The sequence below is a fragment of the Hemiscyllium ocellatum genome, chromosome 1 (genome assembly GCF_020745735.1).
Source record: "Hemiscyllium ocellatum isolate sHemOce1 chromosome 1, sHemOce1.pat.X.cur, whole genome shotgun sequence".
Lineage (NCBI taxonomy): Eukaryota > Metazoa > Chordata > Chondrichthyes > Orectolobiformes > Hemiscylliidae > Hemiscyllium > Hemiscyllium ocellatum.
Window position 1 is genome coordinate 123,333,349 of NC_083401.1, and position 14,492 is coordinate 123,347,840.

Genomic DNA, 14,492 nt, shown 5'->3' on the forward strand with positions numbered 1-14,492 from the left:
TAATGAATTAAAGATTTTAAAACTTCATGGTAACATTCAGGGACTGAGTGCACCAAGTATAACCTGAAATAAAGGTATGAAAGTCCTTCTTTTTGATACTTAGTTTCTTACATGTGATATGCATATTGTCAGTATTTATTGTCCATCCCTAACTGCCAGAGGGCCAAGAAGAATTAACCACATTTCTCTGGGTCTGTAAACCAGACAGGTAAGAATGTCCATTTTTTTTTTCCTTAAGGACAGTGGTGAGCCAGATGAGTTTTCACGACAATCGACAATGGATTTGTGGTCACTATTAAGGGTAGCGTCTTATTCCAGATTTTATTGACATCGTGGAATATGAATGCAGCTTTCCTGACCTAAGCCTCTGGATTGCTAGTCCAGTGACAGGACAACTACCTCCCCACTTAAAACCAGATGTGCCTCTTCCAACCTCTGCCTCAGCTAACAGCATTTTGCGTAAGACAGCTGCTACTATGATTTGAAGGGTGGAGTCTGGAATGTCATGTAATTTGGGTGGCTGGAGAAAGGGTGGCTGATCAAAGCACACAAATGATGTAAAATAGCTCAGCAGATATTTAGTGCCATGGAGCAATTCAATTGAGTTGTTCTGACAGCCAAGCACAACAGTGAACTTGTGCTTCATTACTGCAAAATCCAAATACTGAACTGTTGAGTTCACTTTCTTCCAGATGCATTCACTTTGACTTTTACACGGTGGATTCCTGAGTGAATGCAGAACTTTCAAAAAGTTGCATGTGATTTACAATTTCAAGAGACTGCATTAGAATGATTTATTTTTTTAAAGAAACAGCAGTAGATTATCAGGATGCCATCTATTCATAGTACATTTCAATGATATATAATCTGTGACTTACAATAATTAAGGATCGAACTAATATTTAAATATTTTCAAAGTTATTCAGCATGGTCAAATGTATTAAGTAATGATATTGCAATGTTGATTGCAACAAATACAAATTTCAAAGGTTTAAGATTTTAATAACAAAATTGTCAATTGAGTACAGGTGTTGGGAAGTCATGTTGCGGCTGTACAGGACATTTGTTCTGCCACTGTTGGAATATTGCATGCAATTCTGGTCTCCTTCCTAGTGGAAAGATGTTGTGAAACTTGAAAGGGTTCAGAAAAGATTTCCAAGGATGTTGCCAGGGTTGGAGGATTTGAGCTATAGGGAGAGGTTGAACAGGCTGGGGCTGTTTTCCCTGGAGCGTCGGAGGCTGAGGGGTGACCTTATAGAGGTTTACAAAATTATGAGGGGCATGGATAGGATAAATAGACAAAGTCTTTTCCCTGGGGTTGGGGAGTCCAGAACTAGAGGGCATAGGTTTATGGTGAGAGGGGAAAAATATAAAAGAGACCTAAGGGGCAACTTTTTCACGCAGAGTGTGGTACGTGTATGGAATGAGCTGCCAGAGGATGTGGTGGAGGCTGGTACAATTGCAACATTTAAGAGGCATTTGGATGGGTATATGAATAGGAAGGGTATGGAGGGATATGGGCCAGGTGCTGGCAGGTGGGACTAGATTGGGTTGGGATATCTAGTCGGCATGGACAGATTGGACCAAAGGGTCTGTTTCCATGCTGTACATCTCTATGACTCTATGGGTCTAACAAAGAAGTACAAGTCCAACAGCCAATACTGGGGAAAACTGAAAACATGATGATACCTCAGAAACAATACATACCCTGGCAGCTTTAAGTTTCTCCCTCATTTTCTCTCGCATGGAGTATTCAGCGAAACTTGTTCTTGGAGTGGGTACAGGAAGTGGAGGCAGAGCTGAGAGGAGTAATTAACAATAGCCATCAATAAAAATTTAACATAAATGTGACATACTGAATGAGTTTATCAGACAGGAAGATTAGGGATTTTGTGTAATTTGATTAAATATTTAACTTGTGTGACAACCCTGGCAGAGTAGTGGGACTCCGAGTATCAGTACACATTCCCAAGTGAAGGAAGCTGGTCAGTAGGTGAGCCTCTGGGGGCAGTGACCATATCAGTTAAGTTTCAGTCAATGTGGAAAGGGATAAGGGTAGTGCAGAAGTTGTGTCCAAACTGGTGGAAGGCTGATTTCAGCATTATCATCGCACAGAATCTGGCAAACATAGACTGGGAGCAACTACTTACAGTTAAATTTGGAAAGTAATAGTCATTTAAAAGTAGTACCGTGAAATTTTAGGGCCAATGTGTTCCTCTAAAGGGCAAGGGCATGAAGTCCAAGCAAACACTGGATGATAAGATGTCGTGAGTTTGATAAAGAAAAAGCAGCATTTCTTTTTTGTTTTTGAATTATTGTCACTTATATTCAAGAGAAAATACAGTGAAAAGCTTTAACTGTCGCCATGTTCTGGTGCTATTTTGAATATTATAAAAATAAAAAGATATAACTGGAAGAGAGACTAACTTTGTTGTTCATCCCCTGGTCCACCACCAACGCCTACAGGAATGTCTCTGTAGGCCCATAAATCCACCACTACTGCTGCCTCGTTGCCCCACTGTCAGGATTCCCCGTTCTACCATCGCAAGCACAACCTTGCTGCCAGAGGGCTGCTCAGCGACCACACATCACCAACAGCTGCAGACACCACCTTGCCTTCACCAGAGTCCTGATACAGACCCAAGACCTCGCCACAAACGAAGCCACCACTTCTCCGCCGCTCCTAGGGCTCGGACCCACAAAGCCATCGCCAAGAGACAGTTATAGAACATTAAAAATGAGAAAGGCCCTTCAAAAGTGTAGGAGGTCACTTAAAAATAAAATTAGGAGGGCAAAGAAGTGCCATAGAATATCTTTGGCAGATGGAGCCAAGGAAAACCCCATGGCTTTTTATATGTATATTAAGACTAAGAGGATTACCAGGGAAAGAGTGGGATTTATTCATGACCTAAGGGGTAACCTGTGCGTGGGGCCAGTGGATGGAGGTGAGGTCCTAAATGAATGCTTCTCATCTGTATTCACATTGTAACTGGGGATGTCAGTTGGGTTGGTGAGGTTCTTGAACATGATGAAATTAATAAGGATGCTTTCGTGGACAGAAAAGTGCATAAATTCCCATACTGAGATGTATCAGCTGTGGGAGGCAAGGGAGGAGATTGCTGGGGCCCTGACAGATACTAAATATGTCCTTGGCCACAGGTAAAATGCCAGGAGAATAGCTAATGAGGTTCCTTTGTTCAAGAAGAGCAGGAGAGATAAGCCTGATCATTACAGATCAGTGAGTGTCAGCTCCTTTCCCCAGCTCCTTTCCCCCTCCCCAAACCTGATGAAGGGTCCTGACCTGAATTGTCAACTTTCCTGTTCCTCTGATGCTGCCTGACCTGCTGTACCTTCCTAGCTCCACATCTTATCGACTAAGTTAGTCTGATGTCAGTAGTAGGGAATTATGGGAAAAAAAATTCTGAAGGACAGGATTAATTAATACTCAGATAGTCAGGGATTGCTCAGTGATAAAGGGCTGAAGAAGGGCTTATGACCGAAACGTTGAATCTCCTGCTCCTTGGATGCTGCCTGACCTGCTGCGCTTTTCCAGCAACACATTTTTCATCTCTGATCTCCAGCATCTGCAGTCCTCACTTTCTCCCATTGCTCAGTGATAGTCAGTATGGATTTGGCCAGGGGAGATCCTGTCTGACTAATTTAATTTAGTTTTTTGAAAAGGTGACTAAACGTATTGATGAGGGTAGTGCAGTTGATGAAATTTACATGGACTTCAGTAAGGCCTTTAACAAGGTCCAATGTGAAGGCTGGTCCAAAAAATAAAATCCAAGGCAAGTTGACAAACTGGATCCAAAATGGCTTACAAATAAGAGGCAAAGGGTGATGGTGCAGGGTTGTTTTTTTGTAATTGGAAGCCTGTGACCTGTAGTGGACAAGAATGTTCGTGCTGTGGTTCTTGCTACTTGTTCTGTACACTGATGACGAGGATGTCAATGTAGTCGTTATAATTAGTAAGTTTACATATGACACAAAAAATGGTGGTTTGGCTGATAGTGAGGCGCATGGTCTCAGGCTTCAGTCTGATATTGGTCAGTTGGCAAATTGGGTGGAGCAGTGGCAATGGAATTTAATCCCGACAACTGCAAGGTGATGCATTTTGGAAGGTCTAATAACATAGGGATTTACACAATGAATGGTAGATCCCTAAGAATACTGAGGAACAAAGGGACTCAGTGTTCAAGTCCAAAGATCCCTGAAGGTATCAGCACAGATGGACAGGTGGTGAAGACAGCTTATGAATGCTTGCTGTCATTAGCTGAGACATAGAATTCAAAGTTTGGGAGAAGAACACCGATACAATGTATTTGCCAAAAACGGATACCCGCACAATTTCATCAACAGATGCCTAAGGGAAAGACAACGGAATGAGGACATGCCACAACCCAAAGGACTAGCCACACTACCATACATCAAAAACATTTCTGAACTGACAGCCAGACTACTGCGACCACTAGGACTCATAACAGCACATAAACCAACAGCCACTCTCAGACCACAACTCACCAGGACGAAGGACCCAATACCCAGCATGAGCAAAACTAATGTAGTGTACAAAATCTACATAGGACAAACAGGAAGACAGCTAACAACCCGCATCCATGAACACCAACTAGCCACGAAACAATGTGACCAGCTATCCTTAGTAGCCACACACTCAGATGACAAGCAACACAAGTTCGACTGGGACAACACTACTATTATAGGACAAGCCAAACAGAGAACAGCCATGGAATTCCTAGAGGCATGGCACTCATCCACAGATTCAACCAATAAGCACATCGACCTGGACCCAATATACCAGCCACTGCAGCGGACAGCTGGAACTGACAACAGAAGCGGCAGATACAAATCACTATAAATGCCGGAGGAAACATCACAAAAGCACTTCACAGGAGGCTCCAAAACACTGAAGATGTCACTTAGACAGGGGACGAAACGTCTGCAACACAAATTCACAGCTCGGTGAACAGAACCACAACAATGAGACATAGAATATAGACAGAGATAAAGAAAAAACTACAGATGCTGGTATCCAAAGTAGAAAAGCAGGAAGCTGGAAGAACACAGCATGCCAGGCAGCATCAGGGGATGGAGAAGTTAACGTTTTGGGTATAACCCTTCATCAGGAATGGGGGTGGGGGTGGGGTTGGGGAAGGCTGCACTTAAAGAGAAGTGGGGTGTGATTGGGTGAGGAGCCTGATATTTAAGAATCAGCCGGATGAGCACTTAAAATTCCAGGGCATAGTAAGCTAAAGACTAAGTGCAGGTAAATGGGATTAGCTCAGTAGACATGGAGGTGCAAAGGGTCTATTTCTGTTCTCTATGATATAATTCAGGACCTTTTTTAGCATCTAACTTCCACCATGCTGCATCCTTCTTACTCGTAATACATGGGAACAATCGCAGCACAATCGGGGATTGATATCTCATGTAATCATGCTAATTTCTCCTCATGTTTTATCTTCCCATACGCTCAATAAGCGCAAACCCAACCAGACCTGGGGTGTGAGTGTGGGTGGGGCTGGCAAAGAGGGGGTGGGTGGTTGATATGGGTGGGGTGGGGTTGTAGGAGTTGGCCTGAAGCTCGTGACACTCTTTGAGCAGCAGGACAGCTAAGGGAATGTGCTGTGTTAAAGAGGAATTCGATAGGTCCATCCAATAAATGAGAAACTCTCACAGCTGCTGCTCCCAGCTGCACATTAAGCACCAACATCCGAGTGAAGCTCTGGGTGAGGATGGGGGTTCATGATGCTAACAATCTTTGTATTTTTCCAAATAGCATCCCACTTTCATGATTTATAGAAGAGCCCAGCTGTCCCGCCCAACCATGGAACAAATCTCTAAATCTTAACATCCTGCTCCAGTGAGCACAGCATTGACAGGGACCTGCAGCTACAGCAGCACAAAATGAAGAAGGAGTCTGATTGATCGCCGAACATCCAGACTTGACCAATAATGAGCTGATGGAGAAGTCAGGACGACTAGAGAATGTCTAGCAGAGCTGACAGAGATCATCTACAGACAGCAAAGGGCAGAAAACTCTGTGCAGGCTCTATCTAATATCATGGCTCTGGTATGTGAGCATGGTCCGGACAGTGGGCTGTCAAGTCCAGCAGAGCAATCAGTATCTGCAGGAGGACTACCAATCTGTCACTTGTGCTATCAATACATTTATTCACCAGCCTCCTCCATCGCCAGACCCTGACCACACGACGCCTGGAGGGAGAGTGCCTCATCTTCTGCCTATGAACACTCCAACCACAAGGGATGAATGTAGATTTCTCCAGCTTGCTCATTTCCCCCTCCCCCCACCTCATCTCAGTCCCAACCCCTGGATTCAGCACCGCCCTCTTGACTTGCAATCTTCTTCCCGACCTCTCCGCCCCCACCCCCTCTCCGGCCTATCACCCTCACTTCCTTCCACCTATCGTATTCCCAGCACCCCTCCCCCAAATTCCCTCACCCCTACCCTTTATCTCAGCCCGCTTGGCACACCAGCCTCATTCCTGAAGAAGGGCTGATGCCTGAAACGTCGATTCTCTTGCTCCTCAGCTGCTGCCTGGCCTGTTGTGTTTTTCCAGCACCACATTTTTCAACTCTGGTCTCCAGCATCTGCAGTCCTCACTTTCTCATACCTTCTTAACAACCCTGTCAACCTCAGTGGCAACTTTCAGGGATCTATGTACATGGACACCGAGATCTCTCTGCTCATCTATACTACCAAGAATCTTCCCATTAGTTCAATACTCTGTATTCCTGTTACTCTTTCCAAAGTGAATCAATTCATACGTTTCCACATTAAACTCCATTTGCCACCTCTCAGCCCATTTCTGCAGCTTATTTATGTTCTTCTGTAATCTGCAACATCCTTCCGCAATGTCTACAACTCCACCGACCTCAGCGTCATCCACAAATTTACTAACCCATCCTTCTATGCCCTCATTTTATAAAAATGACAAACAGCAGTGGACTCAAAACAACTCTTGCGATGAACTCCTGGATGAACGTTTCCCATCAACCACCACCCTCTGACTTCTTTCAGCTCGTCAATTTCTGATCCAAACCACTAAATCAATCTCATGCTTCTGTATTTTCTGCAAAAGCCTACCATGAGGGGCCTTATCAAACGCCTCACTGAAATCTATATACACCACATCAACTGTTTAACCCTCAAAATGGGTTTGGTTTGGTTTGGTTACCTTTTCGAAGAACTCAATAAGGTTTGTGAGGCACGACCTACCCTTACAAAAGCGTGTTGACTATTCCTCATCAAATTATTCCTTTCCAGATTATTATAAATCTCATCTCTTATAATCCTTTCCAACACTTTACCCACAACCGAAGTTAAGGCTCACTGGTCTATAATTACCAGGGTTTTCTCTACTCCCCTTCTTGAAGAAGGGAACAACATTTGCTATTCTCCAGTCTTCTGGCACTATTCCTGTAGGCAATGACGACATAAAGATCAAAGCCAAGATTCAGCAATCTCCTCACTAGCTTCCCAGAGAATCCTAGCATAAATCCCATTGGCTCAGGTGACTTACCAATTTTCACACTTTCCTCCTTATGAACCTCAATCTCATCCAGTCTGATTACCTGCATCTCAGTATTTTCCTTGACACCACTGTCTTTTTCCAGTGTGAATATTGACTGAAAATATTCTTTTAACATCTCTCCTTTCTCCTCAGACTCCACGCACAACTTCCCTGTACTGTCCTTGACTGACCCTAATCTTATTCTAGTCATTCTTTTATTCCTGACACAACAATAAAAAGCTTTATGGTTTTCCTTGTCCCTAACTGCCAAAGACTTCTCATGCATTTCCAGGATCTTCTTAGCTCTCTCTTTAGGTCTTTCCTGACTAACTTGTAACTCTCAAGCACCCTAGCTGAACTTTACATCTCATCTTTAGATAAGCCTTCTTCTTCTTGACAAAAGATTCAACGTATTTAGTAAACCACAGCTCTCTCGCTCGACCACTTCCTCCCTGCCTGACAAGTATATACTTGTCAAGGACACGCAGTAGCTGTTCCTTGAAAAAGCTCCACAATTCAATTGTGCCCATTCCTTTCAATTTCCATCCCCATCCTATACATCATAAAGCTTGTCTAATTGCGTCTTAATTGCCTTTCCCCCAGCAATAACTCTTGCCCTGTGGTATCTATCTATCCATTTCCATTGCTAAAGTAAACATGGTCAAATTGCGGTCACGATCACCAAAGTGCTCACTGACCTCCAAATCTAACTGTGTCAGGAATCCATCCATCCTGCACACATTGGACAAAAACCAACCCATCTAAAGTACTCAAACTATAGTATTTCCAGTCAATGTTTGGAAATATAAAGACTCCAGTACAACTCCCCTCTAACTCTCGCTCCTATCCAGAATCATATTTACAAACCTCTCCTCTGCATCTCTGGAACTATTTGGAGGCCTAGAAAACTCCCAACAGGGTAACCTCTCCTTCCCTGTTTCTGCGGCACGGTGGCACAGTGGTTAGCACTGTTGCCTCACAACACCAGAGACCCGGGTTCAATTCCCGCCTCAGGTGACAGTGTGGACTTTGTACATTCTCCCCGTGTCTGCGTGGGTTTCCTCCAGGTGCTCCGGTTTCCTCCCAGTGTCCAAAAATGTGCAGGTTAGGTGAATTGGCCATGGTAAATTGCCTGTAGTGTTAGATGAAGGGGTAAAATGTAGAGGAATGGGTGGGTTGCACTTCAGCGGGTCAGTGTGGATTTGTTGGGCTGAAGTGCCTGTTTCCACACTAAGTAATCTAATCTAACCTCAACCCATACTACCTCAGTAGACATGTCCTCATCAAAAGGCCTTTCTGCCACTGTAATATTGTCCTTGACTAACAATGCCACACCTTCCCTGTTCTTACTGAAACATCTAAATCCTGGAACCTGCAACAATCATTCCTGTCCCTGCTCTATCCATGTCTCCGAAATGGCTGCGACATCAAAATCCCAGGTACCAACCTGCAGCAAGTTCACCCACCTTATTCCGGATACTACTGGCGTTGAAGTAAACACTCTTCAAACCACCTTCCTACCTTCTGGTACACTCTTGCGACCTTAAAACCTTATTTATGACCTCTCTACTCTCAACCTCCTGTACACCAGAGCTGAATTAGTTTAAACCCTCCCAAACAGCATGTCCTAGGATGGATGTGTTGTCCTAGTCAGTGTCCTTCTTCGTCTGTATGTAAGGATACCAGTGATAGTGGGTCATGTCTTTTGATGGCTAGTTGATGCTTGTGTATCCTGGGGCTAGTTTCCTGCCCGTCTGTCCAATGTAGTATTTGTTGCAGTCCTTGCAATATATTTTGTAAATAACATTAATTTTGTTGGCTGTTGGTACAGGGCCCTTTGGGTTCATCAGTAGCTGTTTCAGTGTGTTGGTAGGTTTGTGGGCTATACCACTTTGACTAGGACAACACATTCTAGGACAGCTAAACAGAGACATGCACGGGAATACTCCCATCAGATCCTCATGCCGCCTTAGCATTACACTTTCCCTTGTTCAATCCAGCGAGAAAGTGAATAGGGCCAGATTTTTCAGTGAGTGACAATCCCATGCAGATTGACACTCCTCTAATTCTTTTTTTAATGAAAGAGGAGATTATTTCTCAGAGGAGATTCCAATCAGGTCTCTCTCAGAAAACCAAAGCCCATTTGGACATTTCCCTCAATGCAGAGCTGTCAGAGGAAGGCAAAACCATGCTGTCAGCTATCGTACTCTAAAATGTAAAAGGTCCAGATCATAGCCATTGTAAAACCACAAATACATGAAGGAAGTGTCATGTTAGGGTTCCAGGAGAGTTGGGCATCAGCTTGGAACAGGTTAGGTGCCACCTGGAAAAGGTGCCAGCTAGGGAGGAGTTAGGGTGCAAGGTGACAGTTAAGTGTTGACGATGGGTTAGGCTGGGTGGAGAAATAGCCGTCCAGTAGGATTGAGAAGGGTAGGTGTCAGCACTCCGCGGGATGGGGGTTCAGATCTGGCAGCGGGAGAGGTCGGATAGTTGCACTGGGCAGAGGGGAATGAATGATCGGGTGGGTGGGGGTGGTTGGATCTTGGGGTGAATGTGAGGGATGAGTTGAGGGTTCTTAGTGCAGGTGTGATTGTGAGATTCTAGGGAGTGATAGGTCAGGGTCCAGGGTGTAAAGGGTCTGGGGGTTGTGAATGAATTACATTTAGTTACTCAGGAATATTTAATATTCTAACACTTCCTGTGTTAACTATTTTGTTTGATTTTATTGGAACCATCCAAAATCTCTGATTTTCTGGGCACTTCAGAGGGTTTCGGACACATTGGAATTGCCCGGCGAAGAGCTCAATTTCCGAGGCAATTCCTTCATAGTCTGTTACGATGGAGATTTTGCAAGGTTCCTATGCACAACGCCCACCTACAATAGAGTAATGAATGTCTGACCATCAGAAAACCAGCCATGGAATTTTCTGCCTCCCACCAAATTAGGTTCACCCACTCACTCTTCTAGAAGTTCTGGGCTGGAGCAGGAAATTCCACCCAAAGAAGCCAACGGAATTTGTCACACCTGATTCACATTTACTCCTAACATGAATTCTGTGTATAATTATTACTCAAAGTAAAATAATGACTTATTGTTCCATATGTGCTTTTAAAGTAAAACACAAAACCCTGAACAAAATAAAACATTTCTGTGAAAAGCAGTTGTTTTGGTTGTAGTACATCTTTGAGTTATCAGAACACACTCCAATACAGCATGGAAACATGTTCTGTGCACCACTGGTTACTGGAACACCATCTGGTCTGGGAAAAATTACCGTTACCTCAGTTGGCCAGTTTCTTTTTCATTGGGTGCACCACATTTATGACTATTACCTCATCTTATCCAAGAATACTTCTTAAAAATGTTGTCAACAGATTCTGTAGTTTTTCTGGCTTGCAATGTTCCCTCATGAACAGCCAAACCAATTTTAACATTTTCCTGGATAACACTGGATTGTTCCTCCAAGTGTCATATGAGCAAATAGGAATTTAGCGATTTCTTTGCCATAAATCTGAATTAGACTTATAATATCTCATTAATTACATTAATTCAGTCGATAAAAAGTATGGCTTGCATCGATCTTTCATTTCCTCAGGATATCTCAAAGCACTTTATAGATCATGAAGTAATTTGAAACAAAGCGGCAAATAGCACAATCCCACAGGAGATTAGATGCAGGATAAATATTGGCAGGACAAGTAACACTGGTAAGCAACAACTGCATCACACAAGTGCCAGATAAGGACCATCACCGATTAAAAAAAGAGAATCTAACCATTGTCCTTTGACATTGAATGGCACTACAATTGCCGAATCTCCTGCCAGCAATATCCTAGCCATTGCCATTGAACAGAAGCTCAATTGGATTATCATATAAATATTACAGCTACAAGAAGGGAAGGGTCTTGCAGCGAGTAACTCACTTCCTGACTCCATACAACCTGTCCCTCATCTACGATGTACAAGTCAAGAATGTGATGGAGTACTGCCCACTTAACTGGGTGAGTGCCGCTCTAGTAACTCAAAAAGCTTGACACCATCCAGGACAAAACAATCCTCTTGATTGGCATCACATCAACAGACATTTCCACCATCACTGTCGCACTGCTCACACTATGTACTATCTACAATACATACTGCAGCATTTCAGCAAGGCACCTTAGACAACAGCTTCCAATCCCATGACCACTTCTATCGACAGGACAAGGGCAGCTGTTACATGAGAACACCACCACCTGCAAGTTCTCCAAGCCACTCAGCATCCTGACTTGGAAATACACCGTTGTTTCTTCACTGTCACTGGGTCAAAATCCTGGAATTGCAATCCTGGAACTAACATCTACCTATAACAAAGGATCTGTAGTGTTTCAAGAAGGCAGCTGGCCACCACCTTCTCAAAGGCATCTAGGGATATACAATACATGCTGGCCCAGCCAGTGAATTACATATTGCCCAAATGAGTAAAACAATTCCTCTGCAGGAGCATTGCCAGTCTTGTGACAAAGCATAAAAGAATCTCACTCCTCCCACCAGCAAAAGACTATTTGCTAGAATCCTCCAGAACTTTGTGCAATTTCTCACTGCCAGAGAGTCAGTGCAGTTCCAAAGATGATCAAGGAACTACTAATATGATGTTTACAGTCAGACATCTCCAGGAAAGATGCCAAGAAAAGAACATGGACCTCTAACCCATGTTTATTAACCTGGCAAGACCTTTGACACAGTCAGCCCTGAGGGCAATTGGAAAGTAATGGAAAAAAAAACTTTATCGGAAATATATCACAATGGTTCAATAGTTGTACAGTGGCATGCTCGTACTTGCCCTGAATGATGTAGATGATATGGTTTTCATTTTATTTTTCTGTATTTTCAGTTGTGAACAGGAATGGGAGAAGGATCTTTTTTAGAAACTGAGAAGGATTGCCTTCATGATTGTGATCCTGACTTCAGTTAAATGTTGCTTAAGAGGGAATCTGCCTAATCTCAGGTGACTCCAGACAAAAACAAAGTTTTCCAAGGACATTCTTCTTAACTTCCAGGCAACCTAGAACTGTGCATGAGCTGCTGATACTCCATATATAAGTCTCACAACCAGCATGAAGAAAACTTTAAAAAGAATTAGCAGCCTGCTCCAGGAAAGCCCCACATTAAGCCAGTGTGCACTATTCAATACCAGTAAGTCAGAGGGATCAATGCCAGTTCAATGAAGAGTGCAACACCGTTGTCGACCTAATGAAGGTACTAAACAGAATTACTTGCATGCCAAGCAGCATATGCAGCAAATAATACTGCTAAACAACTCCACAATAAATGGATCAGATCAAAACTCTGCAGTTCTACCACATCCAGTCATGAATTGTGGTGGATAACACAACTCTCTGGAGGTGAAGGCTCCTCAACACTGAAAATGATAAGGCTGATGCACTTGCAACAATCTTCAGTTAGAAGTGCAAAGTAGACAGTGCATCTCGGACTCCTCCAAAGGTCCCTGGCATCACAGCCATTCTGATTCTCACCACATGATATCAATAAATGGCTGAAGGAAATTGGATACTGCAGAGATTATGGATGATAACATTCCAGTAACAGAACAGAAGAGTTTTGCTCCAGAACTAGCCACAGCCCTAAACAGGCTGTTCCACTACAGCTTCAACACTGGCAAACATCACACAGCCACCTCTCTCTCTCTCATTTGCATAAGCACCTCTCTCCTTCTCTTTCACACAGCCACCTCTCTCTCCCACTTACACCATCTGGGATGCACATGGAAAGCACAGAATTTGAGATATTTAAATTAAAATCCTTTCACTGTAATGTACATAACAGCAACAAGAGCAAACTACACACAGTATTTTGTTACACCATATATACATATAAAGCTAGTCACAATATTTAACAATTTTCTACTGAAATAGACTGAAGTAGTCAGATTATGACTATAGTTTGCTTTAAAATGTTATGATCTTACTATATTTTATTCAAACTAGTTATTTGTGAAGTTGAGAAGACAAAACAAATTGGTGGAACACACAGCATTCGTACACATGAAAACATATCAGTGAGTACTTGCAACATAAGAAAGAATGCAGTATTGCTCTTTTTAGTTAAGAACAGCTTACTTCTTTGTTGATGAGTAATTATGTTCACTTCTTGTATGGATTCTTCAGAATGTACATCATCAATGTCATCAATAAGCTACAAAGAAGAATACAAGTTAGTGTTAACAATGACCACTGACATCGCTCAGTTTGAAACAAGTGGAAGAAAAAAAACATTAAATCGCTGAGCTACTTGTGGTACTTCCTACTACACATATCAAGCAGAAGGTCTTAGAGCAAATCTCTCTCCTGAACTCTGCTGCAAATACTCCAAGACTTGGAAAGAACAGAGGAAAGCAAAGAAGATCAACTCTTGTCTAAATTATAAGAGCTGGGGTCAGAAAATTAATACACTCTTCTAATTATTGCTTTGAAAGGTTTAACAATTCAAAAAGTATATTTAAGAACAATACCAAGGTCTGGAAAGGTGTTTTCCTACATCTAGAATGGGCACAATGGTTTTGTTTGAAGTTTAAAAATCCATATTCATCTTCTCTAGCATCATCACACTGCAGCTACCATATCTACCAAGAAAAGAATGGACACCAGTAACCAACTAAACTTCTGATGATAACTTCCTCTTTTTCCTGACCTCCAAATCCACGGGCAGGAGCAACAGTATTTTGGGAATTCTATTACCTCCTAATCTCATCACAATGCTAGCCTTCGTGGCCACTTGAGTTAATATCCCAGAAACCTCCACCCAACATCAGGGTCATAGCAACTCAGAAAGAGGCTCAGCATTAACTTCTGATGCAGCCAGGATTGGGCGGTAATGGTGAGTTGGTCAATGTCTAGCACATCAATAGAAGAAGTTGCACCACAATTGGTTAGAAT

The 14,492-nt window shown here is 42.9% G+C and overlaps 1 protein-coding gene across 3 annotated transcripts in view; it reads right to left on the reverse strand.

Moving 5' to 3' along the window:
• Positions 1 to 14,492, reverse strand: part of cc2d2a (coiled-coil and C2 domain containing 2A) — a 210,618-nt gene that overhangs the window by 166,704 nt on the left and 29,422 nt on the right. For all 3 annotated transcript variants that reach the window (XM_060831773.1, XM_060831764.1, XM_060831753.1), the window contains exons 6-7: positions 13,677 to 13,752; positions 1,708 to 1,799 (exon numbers count right to left, since the gene is read on the reverse strand). In XM_060831773.1, the coding sequence (XP_060687756.1) occupies positions 1,708 to 1,799; positions 13,677 to 13,752 (168 nt within the window). The remainder of the gene's footprint in view (positions 1 to 1,707; positions 1,800 to 13,676; positions 13,753 to 14,492) is intronic.